This window comes from Trachurus japonicus, chromosome 15, assembly GCF_045865225.1.
Source record: "Trachurus japonicus isolate A0001 chromosome 15, Traja_1.0".
In the NCBI taxonomy this organism is placed as follows: Eukaryota; Metazoa; Chordata; class Actinopteri; order Carangiformes; family Carangidae; genus Trachurus; species Trachurus japonicus.
Window position 1 is genome coordinate 20,820,899 of NC_140921.1, and position 19,441 is coordinate 20,840,339.

Consider the following 19,441-nt stretch of genomic DNA (forward strand, 5'->3'; position numbering starts at 1 on the left):
CTAAAAAGCTGAGCCGCAGCTCAGGCTAGAACAAAAAAAGATGCTCACAGCGATAACAAGAACAGGTTTTTATTAATATTTTGTAATACCATATATAATGCAATTGCATATCTTTGGCGAAAATAAATCTTATAAACATTTTATCAACAGAGGTTAGCATACAAAAACCAAAAAGGTGTGTCGGTCTAAGAGACATGGCAGACAACTGACACAAACCGATACTGGGTTGGCAGCTTTGTCAAATGCAACAAAATGTTCATCATACCCATAGGGACTGCAACAGAATTTAGAGAATCACATAATCAGTATTAAATCACAGCTGCTGAGAGATGAAGCAACTGGGTTTAAAGTCCTGGGACGCCGACATGTTTAGGTAGCCCGTCCACAGATCAACTCGCTGACACTTTGAGACCAGTATAACATTTCTTTTGCAAGTGCTACAGAAAGAATGAGTGAGATTTTTCCTCTACAAGTCTCTCCATAATTTCTCCGCGTTATGTTAGGTCTGAAACTAAACAGCAGCAGCCTGGGGACCGACTCAGTCTGATCCAGTTTTCCAGTAATATTCAAAACATATCAACATCTGATAACGATACCTGGAAGCTTGAGTTATGAGCGGCAGTCATTGTTTCGTTTTTTTAAAAGAATTTCATCCGTCATGAGATCGAGAGCTTGTCTAATCTTCAACTTGCCACTACTTAGTCGTAATATCTAAAAATAAACAATACACGTGACAAATAATAAAAATAATTAAATTAGCTTCATAGAACTTCTACAGTACATGGGGAATGTGTCCATCTTGAAATTTTATACCCCCAGTTGTACATCAAATTTTGGCAACAAAAGGTTTCAGGATCAATGTTAATTAACTGTCTTCTAACAAAAAGCAAAACAAAACATCAAGAAAACCTGGCAGTCATGGTTAAAAAAAAACAAAAAACAAAAACACCCGCTCTAAAGACAAAAGATATTGGCATATTTAATCACTATAACATAGTGAAAGGAAAAATAAAGGTGTATTGCTGTAAAACAAAGGAGGAAAACAAAATATTTATAAAGAGGAGCTCAAAGAGGGAGAAAAATAAATGTGCCCAGTCATTTCTTTCAAATGACCAGTGTTTGATAGAGTATGCATTCAATAATCCCATAAATTAATGTCATAAATAAGTTGATGATTAATGAACAACAATTTGTTCTTTTTTTCACAGCTAAACAAGACCAGTGTATGCAAGTATTAACTTCTGAGAACCGAAGCTCACTCTGGTGAGGACAGTTCCCACTCTAAAGACAAACCAAAAATGATTGGTTAAAGTCACTGTACTGACCAGAGTCCTCTCCCATTTCCTGTTAGGGATGATTCAGAAAACTAGGGCATTGTCGCTCTAAATCACATTTACATCGTGGCAGCGGGGGAATAATAGTGACTATGGCCCTTTGCAGTTTCACATCAGTGGCACAAGAAAATGTTTGGCACCGAGCATGCGTGCTATACTAACAGTCACTGTGACACAATGTGATCTAGTGCTGTGGGAAGAGTTTCTAAAATGATCATTTTCAGTTTGTTATCCTTGTGCGGTCCTGTGCTACCTTGTATTGTGTGCTGCGAACGCGCAGCCTTTTTAAAAGTTGGCCTTTTTTTTTTTTTCTTCTTTAACACAAGTGGCTCGCTACTTCCCCTCAGTGAACTGCATGCAATCAACTGACAATAAACACTCCATTTCACAGCTTGAGAAGAGAGCGTGCACTTCCTGATTTTGTTCTAGAAGGAAGATTGAAAAACAACCAGTGGCCGGCCAGAACTGAGGGCACAGCGTAAGAGCGGCAGCACAGGTCTTCACCATCCTGCCTGTGAGTGCTTGCAAATACTAAATTCACTTCACTCTGGGTGTGACTGTGTTGTCCCCCCCTCTCATGCTCTAAGCTCTGGATCTTTCATTTACCTGAACCCAAAACAGACACACCTTCCCTCAGGTTGTTAGTGAACTTGGCCACAGGATCGGCCTGTAGGAAATTAGCTAAAAATAAAAAAATAAAAAATAAAAAAGACTTAAAATCAAGGAGAACACACGGAGGTATAATCAAACTGAAAACCCAAATAATGGAGCAAGTAGCTGTGGTTAAATTACTAAACCGCTCCTGCTTCTGACCATTAACCAGCTCTGCATTCAAAAGGACCAGAAGCAAGCAGCCCTACACTAACAGCTGTAACGAGGAGATCTGTCAGTACACCAGTCATATTCAAGAGTGACGTGACTTCTTTGTCAGTCACCGTTTCACCATTTTTTTTTTTTTTTCCTTTTTCTTCTTTTTTGTTTCTGTTGTGACCGTCATCTCAGGTTTAGGCTGAAGTCAACATGCACTATGATACACACGCACGCACACGCACACACACATAAAAATAAAAATCTATGGAGGATAACCTATGAACACGCGGTGAACATCTGGCAACGTGTGGCAGATGTTCACTTTGCATAGGCTGTCACCAAACATGTGAATATATGTTCTGTATCTGCACAGTAAATGTCAAAAAAAAAAAAAAAAAAAGAAACACGCTGATGAATGAAAAAGACTGACAGGATGAGCAGTGGATAAAAAAAAAAAGAAAAAAGAAAATAGCTTTCATTTGTATGGCACTGTGATGGCCATACAGATGTGAGCAAAGTAGTATAGCTAACTTTGCAACTAAATTTGGCAGTGGCAGAGTAATACTATTTCCACATCTTGCTAATCCTGAAATAGAGTCAGAGCTCGTGTGTAATAAGTTTATCGCATAACAAGATCATAATACTACTCCATTCATTCTCTTAATTGTAAAGTTTAACTAGCATACTCAACTCTGAAAAAATGCCACGATGAAATAAATGTCTTAAGGTTGTGGATTAATTATTGCATCTCTCTTACAAGAGGATTTGTAGAGCAAGAATTCCTTTCAAAACGGTGGCATTTTCTTCTTTAGCACAAAAAAAAAAGGAGAACTGATAACACCAGGAGGTTAGATTTTGTCTGTTACAAACATGCACTCATTCGCTTCATAAATAGATTCACTTGGAAGAGGATACAGGTTTGAGGAGGAAGCATGCAACGCTTTGAGTTATAAAACCTTCAGCTTTTTCGCATTTTGTCTTTCAGAGAGAGAGAGAAAAGAAAAAAAAAAATCTTGAATCATAATCTCCCAATCCAACAGAAGCAGGCAGGTCGTTTTGGATAGGTATCTTAATGGTTCTCCAAAGCCCAAACACCCACCCCCAGCAGTTACCCCCGAGTTACAAAAGTCTCTATATGGCTTTGTTCTCCTGTGTGAACGATACTATTGCCATTTGTGTTGTTGGACAGGGATATTCCCAAACGAAAAGAAAAGGCTCAAAAATGGCCAATGAACGATCAGATAAGGAGAAGGAGGCACACTGGGACACACGATCAGGGGTCAGAGGTTTAGGGCTCACAGGGTCCGGAGTCTGATGGAGGCAAAAGAAAAAAAAAAAAAAAAAAATCTTCATTTCCTGTTAAGTTTTGTGCTCTTGACAGTACGTTTGGAGCCCTCCGTGCAGTTGCGTATACCGGCGAGGTGCAGCAACGAGCCGGCGGCTTCCTTCAGCTCCTCATCCAACTCTGGCTTGACCTCGCGCCGCGCCCTCTTGCCGATGGGCCACTTGATGGCGGGCGGACGTCGCGAAGTCCGCTGGACGCCCCTTTCGTCCCAGAGGTCGGAGTCCTCGTCGCTGTGGAAGCCCTCGCTGCCGGCGCGGCGGGACTGCCTGCGGTCGCAGCCCCCTTCGTCCAGGGAGGAGAGGGACGAGGAGGACGAGCGGGAAGAGCAGCGCTGCAGAGCTACGCTGCTGTAGTTGTGGTCCTGCTTTGGATCACTGCTCACCAGAACAGAGTCGGGTCTGGAGAGGTCCAGTGGGCTGTCAGAATTGCCTGGAGAGAGCAGAGGAAGGACAAAGGTGTTAAGTATACTTGTAAATGCAAAAGGAAAACGTCACAGGTTTGTTAGTGCATGACAAAGATCACATGTTATGGTCATGTTAAACTAATTTTACAGACTCTGTGCGGAAAGTGTCAAACAAAACAAGTCGGCGTAAGTAAATCCTTAGGGTAACTTCGTAGTTTAAACCCTTGTTCTTTGTTGCGGAGTAAAAAGCAGAAATCAGACACAGTGCACTACACACTGTGGCTTTAGCCTGCTTTGTTTACAAGTATAAAGCAGAACTTAGATCAGCCTTGGCCCAATTGGGAAAACCCAGTGTAAAAATATCCTGCTGCACGTTAAAGTAGAATCAACACAGATGAGGGAAGTACAAATATTAGCAGAGCCAACTCACATTAAATGGTCTTTAGGGGGCTTCTGCAGACAATGGATTCATTTACCTAAGTGCAGGCTAAATAAATTCTAATCTAACCTAAAATGTAAGCAGCAATAATGTCATTTTGATTTAAAACATCTTAGCAAATAAAATAAAAACACACACAAAATTAACAATTTACCATGTAGAGAGATCATTAAATTTCACAAAACTCTCTGAAATATCCGCTGAAAACATTGTAGAATCAGTCACAGTTCAACATGTTGGGAAATACTCTTTGGACAAGTAACTACCTGTCTGTCTCTGTCACACAAGCCTCATCCCCATAAAATAGGGAATCATGACTCTTCAGGTTTTGTGTGAAATTAAACAAACATACAACATGATACTTAGTGAGCTTTACAGCTGGGTGGAGTTTCTCACCTTTGTACAGAGCCAGGTGAGCTGTTGCCCATCTCCAGTCTTTGTGCTAAACTAATCTAACCAGCTGCTAGATCTAGTATTTCCCAAATGTCAGACTATACCTAGACATACGTACATGTAAATGTTCTTGAAACCTTTCCTGCACAAGAACCAAAGTTTTGCTTATCAAGGACCGCTGACGTAACACGTAACAAATCAAAGCACACAAAATAAAAGAAGATTTAAGCAATGAGAGGGTGGTATGAGGAGACATAGAGAAGAACAGGTGAATGTATGGCTGCTTGTGGATTCTCTTACATGGGTCAACGTGGTGCCCGGGGGCAGAGTTTAAGAGCATCATGGCAGTGGCAGCATCAATGTCAGACTCTGGAAGAGGAGAGAACATGCACGATGGTCAGTCCTAAGGTATGAAAGCATGATAGCATGGCATCTCTTCTAGGTCTGCAAGGACTGGGCTCCTTCAGTAATTTGTAAACTACAGACAGTGTTTAGTGAATGGACTGTCTATGAAAATTCACCAAAAACAAACTAGAGGATAATTTCTAGCCACTGATATTCAGAGAGTGCATCCGATCTTTTCAGACCTGACAAAGTGTCTAAAAGCCTCATAGCTCACTTCTGGGACTCTAAATTATTAATGATTACAGTGAGACTGAGTGCACGACACTCAGCACCGGCAGAACCTCTGCCTGTCGCCAAGGTTACAAATCCAGGAGGCAGAGGTGGGGGGGAAGAGGAGGCTGAGACATCAACTGGGAGCTCTCACAGTTATGGTCTAACATGAGACATCAACGACTCGAAAGCAACAAATCAAAACCAAGAGTTGAGGGTAAAAAGCAAAGTGATGCTGAATGTTCTGGGACTGAGATGTGCAACGGCAACACAATCAAAATACTGCACAAACACAAGCTAAAAAAAAAAACAACAGCACTGATTGGATTTTCTCCATGTCTGCAGATCCTTGCAGGGCATGCAACTTCTTCTTTTTTTTTTTTTTTTTCAAACTTAAAAACCGAGATGAGTTTGCTCCAGTCTCACCTTTGAATGAGCAGCCTTGTAGAAAGAGATGGCGAGGGGGTGAGGAGGCACTGTGGAAGGTAAACAAAAAAGACGTGACGGGTGAGATCGCAAAGGAACCGTAAAGAAAACACAGATCTTTCATCATAAACCTCTGGAATAAAACAAAAACCTGATAGGATGTGTTTCTTAAAAAAAACAAAAAACCACACACAGACACACAGAGTTGACATGAAAAACCAAACTCATGATTCACAATATCCAGAGGGTGGGTGATGGTGATGGTGGTGGTGTACCTGGGTGGGGAGGCGGGTGGTGTGCAGAAGGCATGTGCGGCAGGGAAGTGCTGCTTCTTAAGGGCTTGGATCAGGTTGGGGCGGTATTCGGGGTCAACGCACCACAAAGAACCTTTCCCATTGGCCTGTGGGAGAGAGCAGGGACAGTCAAACATCTGCACCCAAAGTGAGAAACTCGTGGAACCAAATGTGAGAGAAAATCAAACATGTCCTAATATCAGAAAAGCTCTGATTTTAGTAAATAGATGCCATGGGTCCAAACACTTGGTTTATTCATCATCGTCATTGGTCCTCTGATTATATGGATATAAATAGAATCCCTGTGGAGACGAAAGTCATGTTTAAATACAGTCTGACTATGTTGTATCCTGTGTTGTTTATAATCTACTTTTGAACACACTCCTACTCTTCTCACCTCTATGCAACGATACGCTTCATAGCTGCTTTTACACATGAGATCCTCACGTTATTGTAATATTTAAAACTATAAACTCCTTGTGGCGTTGTTCTGTTTTTAATCCATCAAGTTCATGTTGATGCCTTTTTTTTTCTTTTTTTGCAGAAGGGCTCACATTGAGAAAATTCTCTCCGTTGACAAAAAACATGACGCGTCAGTCAGAATAGTGATGTGTCACATTTCATTAATGCATGTCTCATTTTTCATAAAAGGCACAAATCTAAAATAGTTGCGAGTGGATCGCTTTGGCGACGGAAAAATAGCGAATTGACAAGAAAGAATTCCTTAACAGCTTCAGCTGAAGGAGGAAATAGTTGCTCCACAACACTGCGCGAGGAATGAATTTGTCTGTTGGTGATGTGTGCGGGAGTGTAACTGTCACTTTATCTGATGGCAGCGTATGCTTGCTCAGTCTGGGAGGAGAATTGAGTGAGTGAGGGAGCGCAGGAGGGAGGGAGGGAGGGAGGAGAATAACCTTGACTCAGATTACCAACCAGCCCCTGATGCAGGAAGAAGGAAATGTTTCCATGGTAACGGAAACCACCAGCCAGTGTGTCATGTGAAACTGGTGCTGGTCTCTCAGCAGACGAAGGGCTCACGCTGTGCACCTGCACGCTGCGCGGCCTGCAACAACACCATGTTTGCCGCTCGCCGAGTGCTAACCACCATTCCCTCCCGCGGTGGCGAAATATCAGGTCCTCGCCAGGCACAGGCTTGGCACCGCGGGCTCTGCCGGTCACAGGTCTGCGCTCACACTGAAGCTCAATATGGCTACCATCGCGTCACTCCCTGGATGGGTTGTGGTAACACAGCAAATCGGGCTGCGTGTGTAGCTCTGACACACGTAGAGCCGAAGGTGTTTGTGTTTGACGCTATCAAACCAAACCACGCCCACTAAAGCAGATAAGCTGAGTGTTACAAGTTTCATTAAAAGGTTTCACTTTGAGAACTGTGAATATTCAGAAATACACCACATCTGAAACCAGGGGCTTTAAAGTCAGTCATGTCCTCAAACAAGCGTTTCTTCCCTTTCTCAGCACAACACAAAAACACTGGAAAGCTACATGGAAACTCAACCGTAAAAAGAATAGTCAATTCACAATTTCACAACTCATGTTTTTACTCACACCCTATTCATTTCACAAGAACGACGGTGCAGGACATTATGGATGAGTTTAACCTTTTGCCACAAAGCATGTGCATATGACGAGGCCAACTTCTCCATTTTGTTTTCCTCGCTATAAAAAGGAACACAAACACAAACACAAACGAGCGTGTGTGTGGAAAATAATTCAGGCAGAACTAGACTGACAGAGATTCTTCCTCCAGAACTCACGTCTGCATTTTTAGATCGTGTTTTGCTTCCTTGTCGCTGTGTGACGTTGAGTTCTCAGACTGTGGGATGCTTCTCTCTCCCCTGGTTGAAACAGTTGCACTACCTTGTAGTGCTTCGGGAGATAAAGTCCTATCTGAGTGTGCTGTGTTTGCATTTCCTCTGAGGGAGTATCTGTGACCTTGACTGGATTCCACCCTTATCGCAGCAGAGTCAGAGGTTCCTGCAGCGCTGTTACAGTCCCGGACACTGTCACATGAGCCACACTGCAGCTTTGGGACTATTACACACCGTTTTGCGAACAGCGTTCTGCTAAACAAAGCAGACAGATTTTGACCTATGGGAATTTGCATATTGTATTATCACGGTATACCGATGACCAGTGTTGGGCATGTTAATTAAAAAAACTACTATAGTTACTAGTTACTTAGTAAAAAAGCCGTTTATCTGGAAATAACCAACTCACTCACTCAGTATCCCTCCACAGAGCGGAGCCTGCCTGTGCTTTTTGGGCTTTTTTCCGACTAGTTGATGGACTAAAAAAAAAAGTGTATTATTTTGAGACAGGACTTCTTGAGTCAAGTAATGGTGAGTAACGGTAACCACGTCATAACGGGGAAACAGTAACTTTTTTGATTACTCGTTACTGAAAAAAGTAGCACCGTTAGTAACACCGTTATTTTACAACACCGTTATTTTATAACACTGTTATTCCCATCACTGCTGATGTCAACAGTTACAATCAGTGAGTGTTAAAAGTTGTGCAGTTAGTGTTAAAAATGAGGACACAGTTTGCTAACCTACCTTTCCCAAACTCCTTTCCACCTTGCGGAAGCATTTGTTCAGGGACAAGTTGTGACGAACTGAGTTCTTCCATCCAGTGGGTGCATTGGAGAAATAGGGGAAGTGCTCAAGAATCCAGCCGTAGATTTCTTTAACAGGCAGAGATTTGCTGGGAGACTGCTCGATGGCCATGTAGATGAGCAGAGAGAACGAGAACGGAGGCTTCGACTTCAACGAGTCCCGCTCCCTGCCCCGCGATGAGGATGACGAGGAGGATGATGGGCCCTGGCCGGGCCCGTAGTCCCCCTCTATGTCGAACAGGGGGCTGCCGCTGGGCTGAGCCTCGGGACCGCCGAGGGTGAAGTTCTGAAGCAGGTTCTCGTGGAGCCAGTTGAGGTTGGTGAGCTCCTCATCCTCGTTGCCTCCGGTGCGGTCCACGCTGGTCGCCAGCGGACTGGACGCGCACTCCGCCTCGGGCAGCGTTCCTACGCCGCAGACACCTCTGAGCCCCGTCCGCTCCTCTTGCATACCCGGAATTTCCGTTTTCTTATCTGGTGACATCCCAATGATTGGACCCATTAAATCAAAGAGGTCTGTAAAGAGAGAGAGGGAGAGAGAGAGAGAGAGAGAAAAGAGGTTGTTGATGTGCAACTGCTCACACACAGGGAACGAAATCACAGTTTTGATGGTGACTTGATGTCAAAACAAAGTTGAACTGAAATAACTGGATGTGGCACGTCGGAATGATGTGCTCTTCCGAGCGTTGGCCTTGTTTTCTTAAGTTTCCCCTGAGGGCACACCCCCTGTAGCTGTGCCTGTCTGCCTCTATTTCATTTCCTGACCCCTCTCGTTGCCCCTCTCTCCTCCACGCCTGGCGAGGACAGAGAGGCTCTCTCACCCCGCCCGCCACCACCCTCCACTACAGCCGAGGAGCTTCGAGGAGGTCCTCTCGAGCAACTGAACCGACTTAAGGATCCACTCTTCGACGCCCACCTCGTTCGAGACAAGACCCAGCTGCTCGTTATGTGTAAATGAGCATGAAACCGTCCAACGACTGCAGGAACGAGTGGAAGGACCTCCGTCTTCCAGGAGTGGATGGCTCTTACCGGCTGATCTCCATTCAGCCAGGATCAAGACTCATTTGTCACACACAAAGTAGAGTGAAGAGGCTACAGCCCCTGAAGTTGTCAGTCATTTAACCGCTCTAGGAAATTCAATACTGCCAGGAGCCCCGTATCATTAACCAATTGCACCTAAGTACTCTTATTAATAAGACAATGGCACTTTTTTTTTTTACATGATCTCAGAAGGAGTGTGTCATCTTATACAACAGCAGTAATCCTGTTTAAGTTCCACCTAATGTAATGAGAATTGTAAACATTGGCACAGAGGTATCAAAGCCCGAAATTGTCAAAGACACCTGTACTATTGTAGCTTCTTCTTTTTTTTTTGCTATGGTCTCCTCCACTACTTAGTGAGGCCAAAAGCACAAAGAGATCACTCTTTGGCTCAGCTCAAACGGGCTTTATGTCCTAGCCGTCACCATGACAACCATGCGGTCCCTTCAATTAAGAGCAGAAATCCCACAAACAAGAGTCAGTAGGAAAATAAGTAATCCATGCTGGCTGGCTCTGCCACCGACGACCACTGGGCAGCCACCCTGTAACGAAAACACTCCTGCTGCTGCTGCTGCACCCCCGTGTGTGTGTGTGTGTGTGGACACCAGATGTCCTGGGTTCCTGGTCCTGGACGCTCTAGACTGGGTCCAGACTGAGAGGAGAGCAGTAGGGGTTTGGTGGTGGGTTGGAGAGGTAAAGGGCGCAGCAGAGAGTGTGGCGGATAGGCGTATCTTTTCATTTCTGGAATAAGATAAGAACTGGGTCAAACTCGTGAGTGTTTGCACAGTAGAGAAGACAGGAGAGGGAGTGTACGTATACACACACACACACAAAAATCAGTTTGTCAAAGCCAGTCAGTGAGGACAGTGGGGGGAAAGGAGGGGAAAACGACCACTCAAGTCACAATGAGGGAAGTCATACATCTACGCTCACTGTTTCTTCAGCCTTAAAAGCATACTCTGTTTGTTCTTAGGTGACATGGTGTTAGCTAAATTCTGTCCCGCATTCTGCCCTGTCCCATTCTCTTATTGTCTGTGTTTCAATTTGTCAGTCAACTATTGAAAACGTCCTTGAAAACCACACGTAGTTCTACGAAGAAAGTAAGTCAAAAGAGCTTTCCAGGTCAAATGCAAAGGGACAGGCCGAGCCAACATAGGAAGGTGCACAACAATAGGGAAATCCTTTTTACGGAAGGAGAGCAAGACGAAAACACTGAAAGAGAAACCAAGAGACCGAGAGGAAGACACAGAGCGAGAGAGAGAGAGAGAGAGGGAGGGAGAGAGAAAGCCAGTCGAGACTCAGTAGGTAGCGAGGTAGTCTATATGTAAGTTATCCTTACAGTCCAGGATGAATCACAGCTCTCAGCCAAGTAGAGCGATGAGAAATGTCAGGCGGCCAGAGAGCTGCCCATTTGTGTTTTTAAAAAAAAAAAATACTGTTCAAGAATATCTCTTTATGTGTTGGTCTCTTGGACGAAAAAAGCAGAGACAAGTCAGCTGTTTCAGAGTAAATTCTCATTTAACCTTGTGAAAACCTTTTCAGACTATAGCTATGTCTTTGTGTCTGGTCGTTACATCTTTATCTCTATATGTGTGTTAACAGGAGAGAGACAGAAAGGATGATTCAATGGAAGACAACCCATGAAGCCCTACTGTCAGCTGTTCTCAAGTCTAAATCCATCCCCAGGTTGCCCAATACGTCCTGACGACAGACATTTTTGCTCACAATGAAGCACAAGTCAATACAGGTGGAGCCTTAACTGAACCAGGTCATTTGATTTAAAAGGTGTGGCCATATGACTGACTGCCTGTGAACTTTTGTGGAAGGGCAATGAAAAGAAGTCATAGGGGCCAGACCGCTGATTAACCTCAAACACACAGGAGAGCTTCACCTCGGTCCATCTCCACAGCCCTGACCTCTCCGCTGGGCCCTTGAGCGCCAGAGAGCGCTTACCCTCCTTCGAGTAGTTCCTCCAGAAGACCCGTCATTTGAATATCAACGGAGGCGGCGTGGACGGATGAGAAAGCTTGCCTTGCATCCAGCCAAACACAGGAAGTGTTTTACCATGATTGCAGCTGGTCAATTACCACCGCTGTAGCAATGATCGCAGTTATCATTGCTCTTATGAAAAGGCATCAAAGAGAGGCGGCTGGGAATGCGGCGAAATAATGGGACGCTAGTGTGCAAAGAGTGGAGAGGGGAGAGGGAGCTAATAAGCCGGACCGGCCTGTTGACTGCAACTCATCCTTGAAAATACACCAAAGCTGCGACGGTGCTGACCTGATGGCTCATCTGCAAGTTAAAATAGCCCAGCGCACCGCCAGCCTCATCATATTCATGTGCAAACAGGCAGGCACTAACAGCAGGTGCCAAGGCACATTTCCCCCCCTTTCAAACTGCTCTTTTATCCTGTTAAGCACTTACCCTATTCAAAAATACACAAAGACATATGGAGATGGCTTTAAGTGGCGAATCAAGCCGTTGATGTGTCATATTTGTACGGGGGAATGTAAAGGAGATGATGGCGGCGGCGGAAAATGAAGAGGTTCTGGTTGGAGATGTTTTCTGGGAGCGAATCTCACGATCGGGACTCAGTTGCCACGGCAGCCAATGTTGTAAGGGAAGCAATTGTGCTCATGTCTGTGCATGAAGAGAGAGCTAATGTGGGGAGATCAATACAGGCGGAAAATGCTGAGGCCAGCAGTCTGCTGTCGTTCTCCACAAACCTGTCTGACAAAGAGCAGCGAGAAAGGCCACAGCCAACCTGGGTGTCATAGCACGAATGACTGGCTGCCATTAAGGCATACTTTCATAACAATTCCCCTAGGCAACTAAATCTTTTTTTCTTTTTTTTTAAAGATTAAAACGGTTGTTTTCCATATAATAAACAGTATACAAGATTTCCAAACAAACTAATTTTATACAACCGCTCTGACGTTGTCGCACCACACCCTCTTCACAAGAAAATAAACCAGTTGACACAAACCAGTTACACCTCTGTAACAGATACACAAAGGTGTGTCGAGCAGCCCCATGGCGAGGGCTGTTATTTGAAACCCTAACTGATATTTAGGTGACTACCCAGTCTGGCTGCAGCTCTGAAACTGTGAATGAGACAAAGGGGGGCTAAGTTAGAATGGGAGAGACAGGGAGGGAGAGAGAGAGAGGCTGCTCCAAACCAAGGTATCCAAGTAGCAGTCTTTTATTTTATGGGAGGGGTCAAATTATGGCATAACAAAATAAAGCAGCCATTACTGCCAAGGCTAATCGGGCGGCTGTTGAAGCCGGTCCAAACGATTCATTTTTAAATAAAACTACCCCAATGGATTAAAACGATCTACTCTGCGAAAGCAAAAAAAAAAAAAAAAAGCTTGCACAAAGCATCACAATTGGCCCCACACTCAGCTTGTACAAAGGAGCAGTTGTTTTTGCTCTAGTCATGTTTCAGAAGTGCTCAGTATTCACCTCACAGTTTCAAACAGAGGACCGGGAGGGAAGGAAACACCTCCTGCCTGTTGAGGAAGTTCATTCTCAGAAAACAAATTCAGAATTCACACAGAGACAGTCGAGACTCGTTCTGCACCAAAACAGTGGGCCCCGAGCAGCAAGGTGGCATTTATTGAAGCGGCAGTATTTACTTTGGCAATCTATGAATTCCACCAGCATGTAGCTTATAGACTGCCGACAAACACCCCGGCTGATGCAATCACACAACAGTTAGGGGAAAAACAAGCAATCAAAACAATGGGTAATGATTGCGGTGTTCATCAGAGACATTAACTTCACGTAGACTTTTCAACCTCCAGCCCAGAGTGCTGCACTTTGACTGTAAACAGAGGTGAGGCCTTCCAAAGTACATGCCTGCCCCCAGCCAACACTGAAACCTTATCTCCTGAGTCATGTGGCTGTAAGTTCAGTGTATAAACAAACACCACCAATCAACATAGGCAACGTCGTCATATACTACTACCGAGAAAAAAAGAAAAAACCTCTCTATGAACTCTAATTGCTAGCTGATTTGCTTCTTTACGCTACAGTCCAAATAAATGTTGATAAAGGAGTGAAAAAATATATACGTTTTTTAATTTGTGGAGCTTAGCTGAAGTTTCAACATAAGCCAGAGAATGTGTTCTTTAAGAGATAATCTCTATGTTAATACTATAAGAAACACAGTTCACCCCTGCAATGCATCCTGACTTATAGAAAACGTGAGACTGCCTCCATGTTCCACAAAAACCCAGAGACGTAAAGACAGGTGGCAGGGCCTTGCTTTGTGAACACAGGCAGCAACAAGTCTTCCTCTGGCACCGCTGACGTGTTGCCTATCTGCATGTCATGTTGCCTTCACTCACTTCTGGTCATGACAAACAAGAGCAGCATAAATATTAAAATAAAGTGTAAGGCTTTGATTGTAAATCCAATTAACAGTGTGAGTGAGAATGCATAAATATATTTTCTTATTTAGTGCAAATTCAAAACAGTCTTTTAAGTGTAGACATATTTTCTCGACAAAAGCTCTTTTTTAATATTCATTGGTCCATGAGTCACATCTATGTTATGCTCTGATAGCTAACATTAACTTTCATCATTCTACAGATTTGTTGGCAAAATAATACAACAACCTGGTGAGGACTGAGGAATGGAAAGTTTTTATGAGGAATAACTTCATACAGGTGCATGATCTGTTTAGCTTGAGCTCAAATTCAGTTTAATTTCAGTTCAAATTCAGCCTTTTCTTTTTGTCAATAAATCACCACGGTGATCTGATGGCTCTGCCAAACTTTAGAAAATACCACAGCTCGGGAAATGTTTGAGTAAATCAATCTCTGTACTCATTCATTGATTCATACAGAGCCCAGTATAAAACTCTCATCCAAAAAACATAATTGTATGTTTACATTTCATTTAAACGGTGCCGTTTAGATGACGACGCTGTTTTACGACTAAACGCTCAGCTGGTTGTGTTTTGTGTCACCTCGGTTGATGCTGGTTCTAAAATTTTGGCCAAGTGACAGTACAATCCTCCTCCGTATCCACAACGATTCTGATAAATATGCACACAAGCTGGTCACCCTTGTTGTCATACCATCATCAATTAAATAAATCCTGTTAATTCAGCCAGTGGTGACAAGACAAAGACCCATTGTGTCAGGGGACACACAGCCGCGCTTCCCTCTTCCTTTCTCTCAATCAAGGAAACGGTCAAATCAGCGCTGTTTTCAATGAGGCGGGCCCTAATGGGCTGCGTGGTGAGTCCACCCCGTCAGAAATGAAGGCAGGCACAGGGACAGTCAGGGGGTTAGAGTGGGCCAGGGAGGAGAAGGAGGGGGCAGCGCACAACCACTGTGACCAATCAAGACATGTAAAACAATGACTGGAGAAGAGGGAGAGGCGTCACAACAGGAAAATACACATTGTCCATATGCAACTTCACACACGCACACAGGGGGTAGGCTTAAAGGGTAGAAACTGAAAACATTCACAATAGATAATAACTGTGACCAATTAAGAGACAAAAAATGAAGACTGGAGACATTGTATTTTTAGATTTGCACTTCAAAACCTCAACCTGCTCTGTCTTTTCGTTGATGTCATGACATTAACTACAATAAGTTGACCCCAGTTTATAAAACAGTGACAGCTGCTAAGTGGAAATCTTATGAGATAAAAATAGATGCCATTTAGCTCTGCCCTGATCTCTATGGAGATGCTAAATGATGTGAAACATCACAAAAAGCAGACAGGTTGATCATGTGAACAGAACAGGAAAACAAAACCATGACCGGAGAACACTTAAAAAAAAGAAAAAGAAAAAAAAAAAGGTGGGCAGCGACTCGTCTCTACAGGCGTTTCACATTTGCATCTCAAATTCACAGTCACCACCTCTGTTTGATCAGCAGAATGTCACCGATCCGAGACAACAGAAGACCACGCACTCCTGGGGACGTCCCTCCTTCACAAACACACACGGGCTGTGATGCAGGTGATGAAACACACATGTGCAGCATCTATCATTCAAGGCTACCACCACCACAAGTCTGCAGCAGCAGCAGGTCTCCTCCACAGGCCACAGGCAGGCCAACGTTAGAGCTGGAGCTGACTGATCCATTTAACAACCTCGCCTGTCAAAACAGAATATGAAGACTTTCTCTGGATAATGATTTTAAAATATATACTACTTACACTACACTTACACTCATCGACTTCCAGTAGGTTCATAGGATATAGTGTTGATTGTGTTTTCAACTCTAAAGCACCACAATTTGCACACACACTACAATATAATTATGTGAAAATAGTTGCTTCAAGTGAGCAAACTGTCAACTTCCCTATTTTGACAATCATCAAATTATTCAACCGCTAAGCTAATCTTACCATTTAAACCTGTCAGTTAAATCAAAGTCACAAATGACTTGATAATTATGGGGTTTTCAAGAGAATAGCAGGTTAGAAATTGCAAAGCTTTCCCACACAGGCAGGAAAAAGAGAAAAACCAGGTTTAGTCCGAGTTAAGCAATCGCAGGAGTTGCCACACGGGTCAGCTTTCGTAATGAATTTAAAACCACAGTCACTCATACACCTACAGAGAACATGGTGGATTTTAGAGGACGCAACGTATCCCTTCCTCTGGGTCAGAGTACACAATTCTGTGATAAGACTGATTACATGGCAACACCACCATTTCCAACAGCAGGTTCTGTGCCACTCGTTCCTTTTAAAGGGGGCAAAAAACCACAAGCTGTAATCCAGTGCCAAGCCACTGCCTTGTTTAAGTGTTTAATACATTAAATTCAGGATGTCGTGATGAATGAACGTCAAAACGTGGGATTTAAAACTCTGTTGATAAAAATGTTGCGCTCTGGGGGTCTCATGTGTCACATTTCTTCATTTGCATCCTCTCAATACAATGGAGCAACTTCTCAGAAAAGTGACACGCATGTATTTACGAAGTTGTAAAAATGAAGTATGGCGCTCCCAAGGGTTAAAGAGAAGTTCAAGATATATCAGATACGACTGTGTCTACTTCTGTGCTCTGCTGGTGTAAAATATCCCAATATAATGAAATGAAACTCAATTAGAATAGTCACAAGACTGGAGTATGTGACTATCTGGGTATTGCATATTTGAAAATGTTTTCCAATACGAACACAAAAGTCTAGACTTTGATATTTTCTAATAAAATGACTTAAACGCAGAGGCCAATACCCCAGGGTTTACCGTCAGGATTATGACAGAAACAACAAATGACACATATGACTGGTCTTAAATTTCATTTTCAAGTTACCATCAGTGAAAGGATTTGACTAAAGTCTGACAGTTACCTGTTCAAACACTGGGCTTTCTGAGCAGACACAAAAGAAAAGAAAAGAATATACACAAACACTTGGCAGTGTGCCTCATTGTTCACCTGGATTTCACCTCTCACTAGTAGGAAAGAACATCAACCCATGGAGTAAGGCTACCTGTGGTAACTGCAGCGTCTTTACTCCAGCAACTCAAATAACTGTATGACAGAGCACAACCAGTGATAACCCAACTCCACTAACAATATTTCAGCTCTTCCATGTTATCAATGTCATTTAACATGAGCTATAACTACATCAGTGGGTTACAACAAGTCTTATTTATAGAAGTGAATGTCAGTAAACTTAGCAGACCCGCATCTATTCTGGGAGGCAAAAGTACTTACCCTTCAGAGCCTTCTGTACATACCAACATGTACAGGAGTGGATACATGCTAGGACCACAAAACAACAGCAAAGACAACAGATGGTTTGACCTACAGTATGACCAGGGAGATCTTGGCAATAAAATAATGGCAAACTGACGACATCTGTTTCGTTGGTTTTTTTTGTCTTTTTCTGTCCCTTAAGCTCCTCTTGTCTTTGTTGTCTATATACCACCACCACCAGTGCTTTAACAACTGTCATACAAAAAAGAAAGACAGGGATGTCAGCCTTTATCAATGTCACAACCTCACAAAAAGAGAAGACATGTTTCCATCACTAGTCCCAAATATACACAGAAACCTCTGAGCACACAACTGATTTTTTTTTGAGGTAAGGTGAGGGGGGGGGGGGGGTAAACAACACCACACTTGGAAGCAGCAGGTAGAGAAACTACAAGGGCAGGCAGACACGTGGAATAACATCCATAACAGAACAAAGTATATACTCAATGTACTCAATAACAACAACAACACACAAAAGAGAGCTATTTTCTCCTCCACTCTGACATTGTTTGTAGAGCACTCTCTATCTGGGACAATCTTGTGATAATCCATTACATCATGTGCTCAGCTAGCCAGTGTAGCTTCCCAACCTCTGGCATCGCCAATGTATACCATACAAATAAAACATATTCAACTATTTATACGTAAGAGGGGGGGAGATGTGTGTGTCTTGAACGAAGAGCTACAAAAATTGATTTCACATCGCTGTCCGCTACAACTTGAGGAACCACGCGATAACCGAAGACATTAAATGTAACACAGGGACTCAGAGAGAGAGAGAGAGAAAGGGAGGGAGGGGGGCTGAAAGCGCTGTTAGCAGAGAAAACTAATATGCTTTGTAGCTAATGCTAGAGATACTGTGGCATTAAAACACCACCACGGGCTCGAGGCTGAACTCACGAGCAGGCACACACGCAGGCAGCAAAACACAACGAGGAATACAAAGTTACACGTAACGACGTAACAGAATTGCACAACACTTCCCGACACACGGGACTCGCTATGAAGTATCTTCGTTCCGCTTAGCTCGTTACATTTTCTGTTTAGCTTTCTAAATTGGAGTTAAGTTCCCCGTTTGTGTGTGTAACGTTGCTTACCTATAGCTTCACCCAGCAGTACGAGAGCGCTAGACAAAGTAGCGTTAGCGGTCGCTCGGTGGGTCAATGAAGGTAAATCTACTGCTAGCGTTAGCATAAGACTTTAACTATGTCGAATATCACAGCCGGTCTATTTCCATATATCTAACCACACGCAGCCGTCGGTGTTGGGGATATTCCTCCTCTGTGTTTCAGCTTCCCAGTCCGGGAGAACAGGGAGAAGTAACATTAACATTAGCTAGCTGTGGCCACATGCTGTCGCTTGATCTGCCATGCTGGCTTCTCTAAGCAAAGTCACTTGACCACATTTACTTTTAGCTTGTTCGGAAACACAAGCCGCGTCCTGTCGAACACTATTTAATTACCGTAAAAAAAAATAAATAAAAGAAAAAACTAAATGAAAGAAAAACGACCGAATACTTACAATCATGCACGGCGTGCCTCGGTGCGGTATGTTTAAAGACACGTCTGTGCGCAGTTTATTCAGATGTCTGTCTCACACAATGTCAGAGATCAGATCAGCAGCTGCTTCCTCCATACACGCAGCGCGCAGATCACACACCGCACGGCAACGCTACCAAACCCCTTGCCGTCGTCATGGCAACAGACCCACTTCAGCCAATCAAAACCCCTCCCCTCCTATCTCCCCTGGCAACTGCCGCAGCGCCGGAGCTCCGTGAACGCGCACGCCATCCTATTTTGCATCGTGCAATGTGCTTTCACTTCTATCGCCAGCTGCTTGTAACGTAATCCGGAGGAGGGATATGATTATTTAGTGTGTTAAACAGACTGATTGAACAATAAGGTATCACTGGTGGTGAAATAATATTGAGATTAATCATTCTTTATTTAAAATTTGTGAATGATCAAACAGGACGGCT

At 43.5% G+C, this 19,441-nt stretch overlaps 1 protein-coding gene across 3 annotated transcripts; it reads right to left on the reverse strand.

Annotated features, from left to right (window-relative positions):
* Positions 1-53: 53 nt before the first annotated feature.
* On the reverse strand, positions 54-19,116 carry foxn2a (forkhead box N2a). 3 transcript variants are annotated; one of them, XM_085800379.1, is made up of 6 exons: positions 18,985-19,116; positions 8,635-9,206; positions 6,041-6,165; positions 5,766-5,815; positions 5,025-5,093; positions 54-3,918 (listed from the first exon to the last, which is right to left on the reverse strand). In XM_085800379.1, exons 2-6 carry the CDS (start codon positions 9,190-9,192, stop codon positions 3,494-3,496), a joined length of 1,227 nt encoding a protein of 408 aa, XP_085656505.1. In that variant the 5' UTR covers positions 9,193-9,206; positions 18,985-19,116; the 3' UTR covers positions 54-3,493. The 3 variants fall into 3 exon arrangements, with proteins under 3 accessions (XP_085656505.1, XP_085656504.1, XP_085656503.1); XM_085800378.1 differs by lacking the exon at positions 18,985-19,116 and adding an exon at positions 18,561-18,851; XM_085800377.1 differs by lacking the exon at positions 18,985-19,116 and adding an exon at positions 17,422-17,650.
* Between the last annotated feature and the right edge of the window lie 325 nt (positions 19,117-19,441).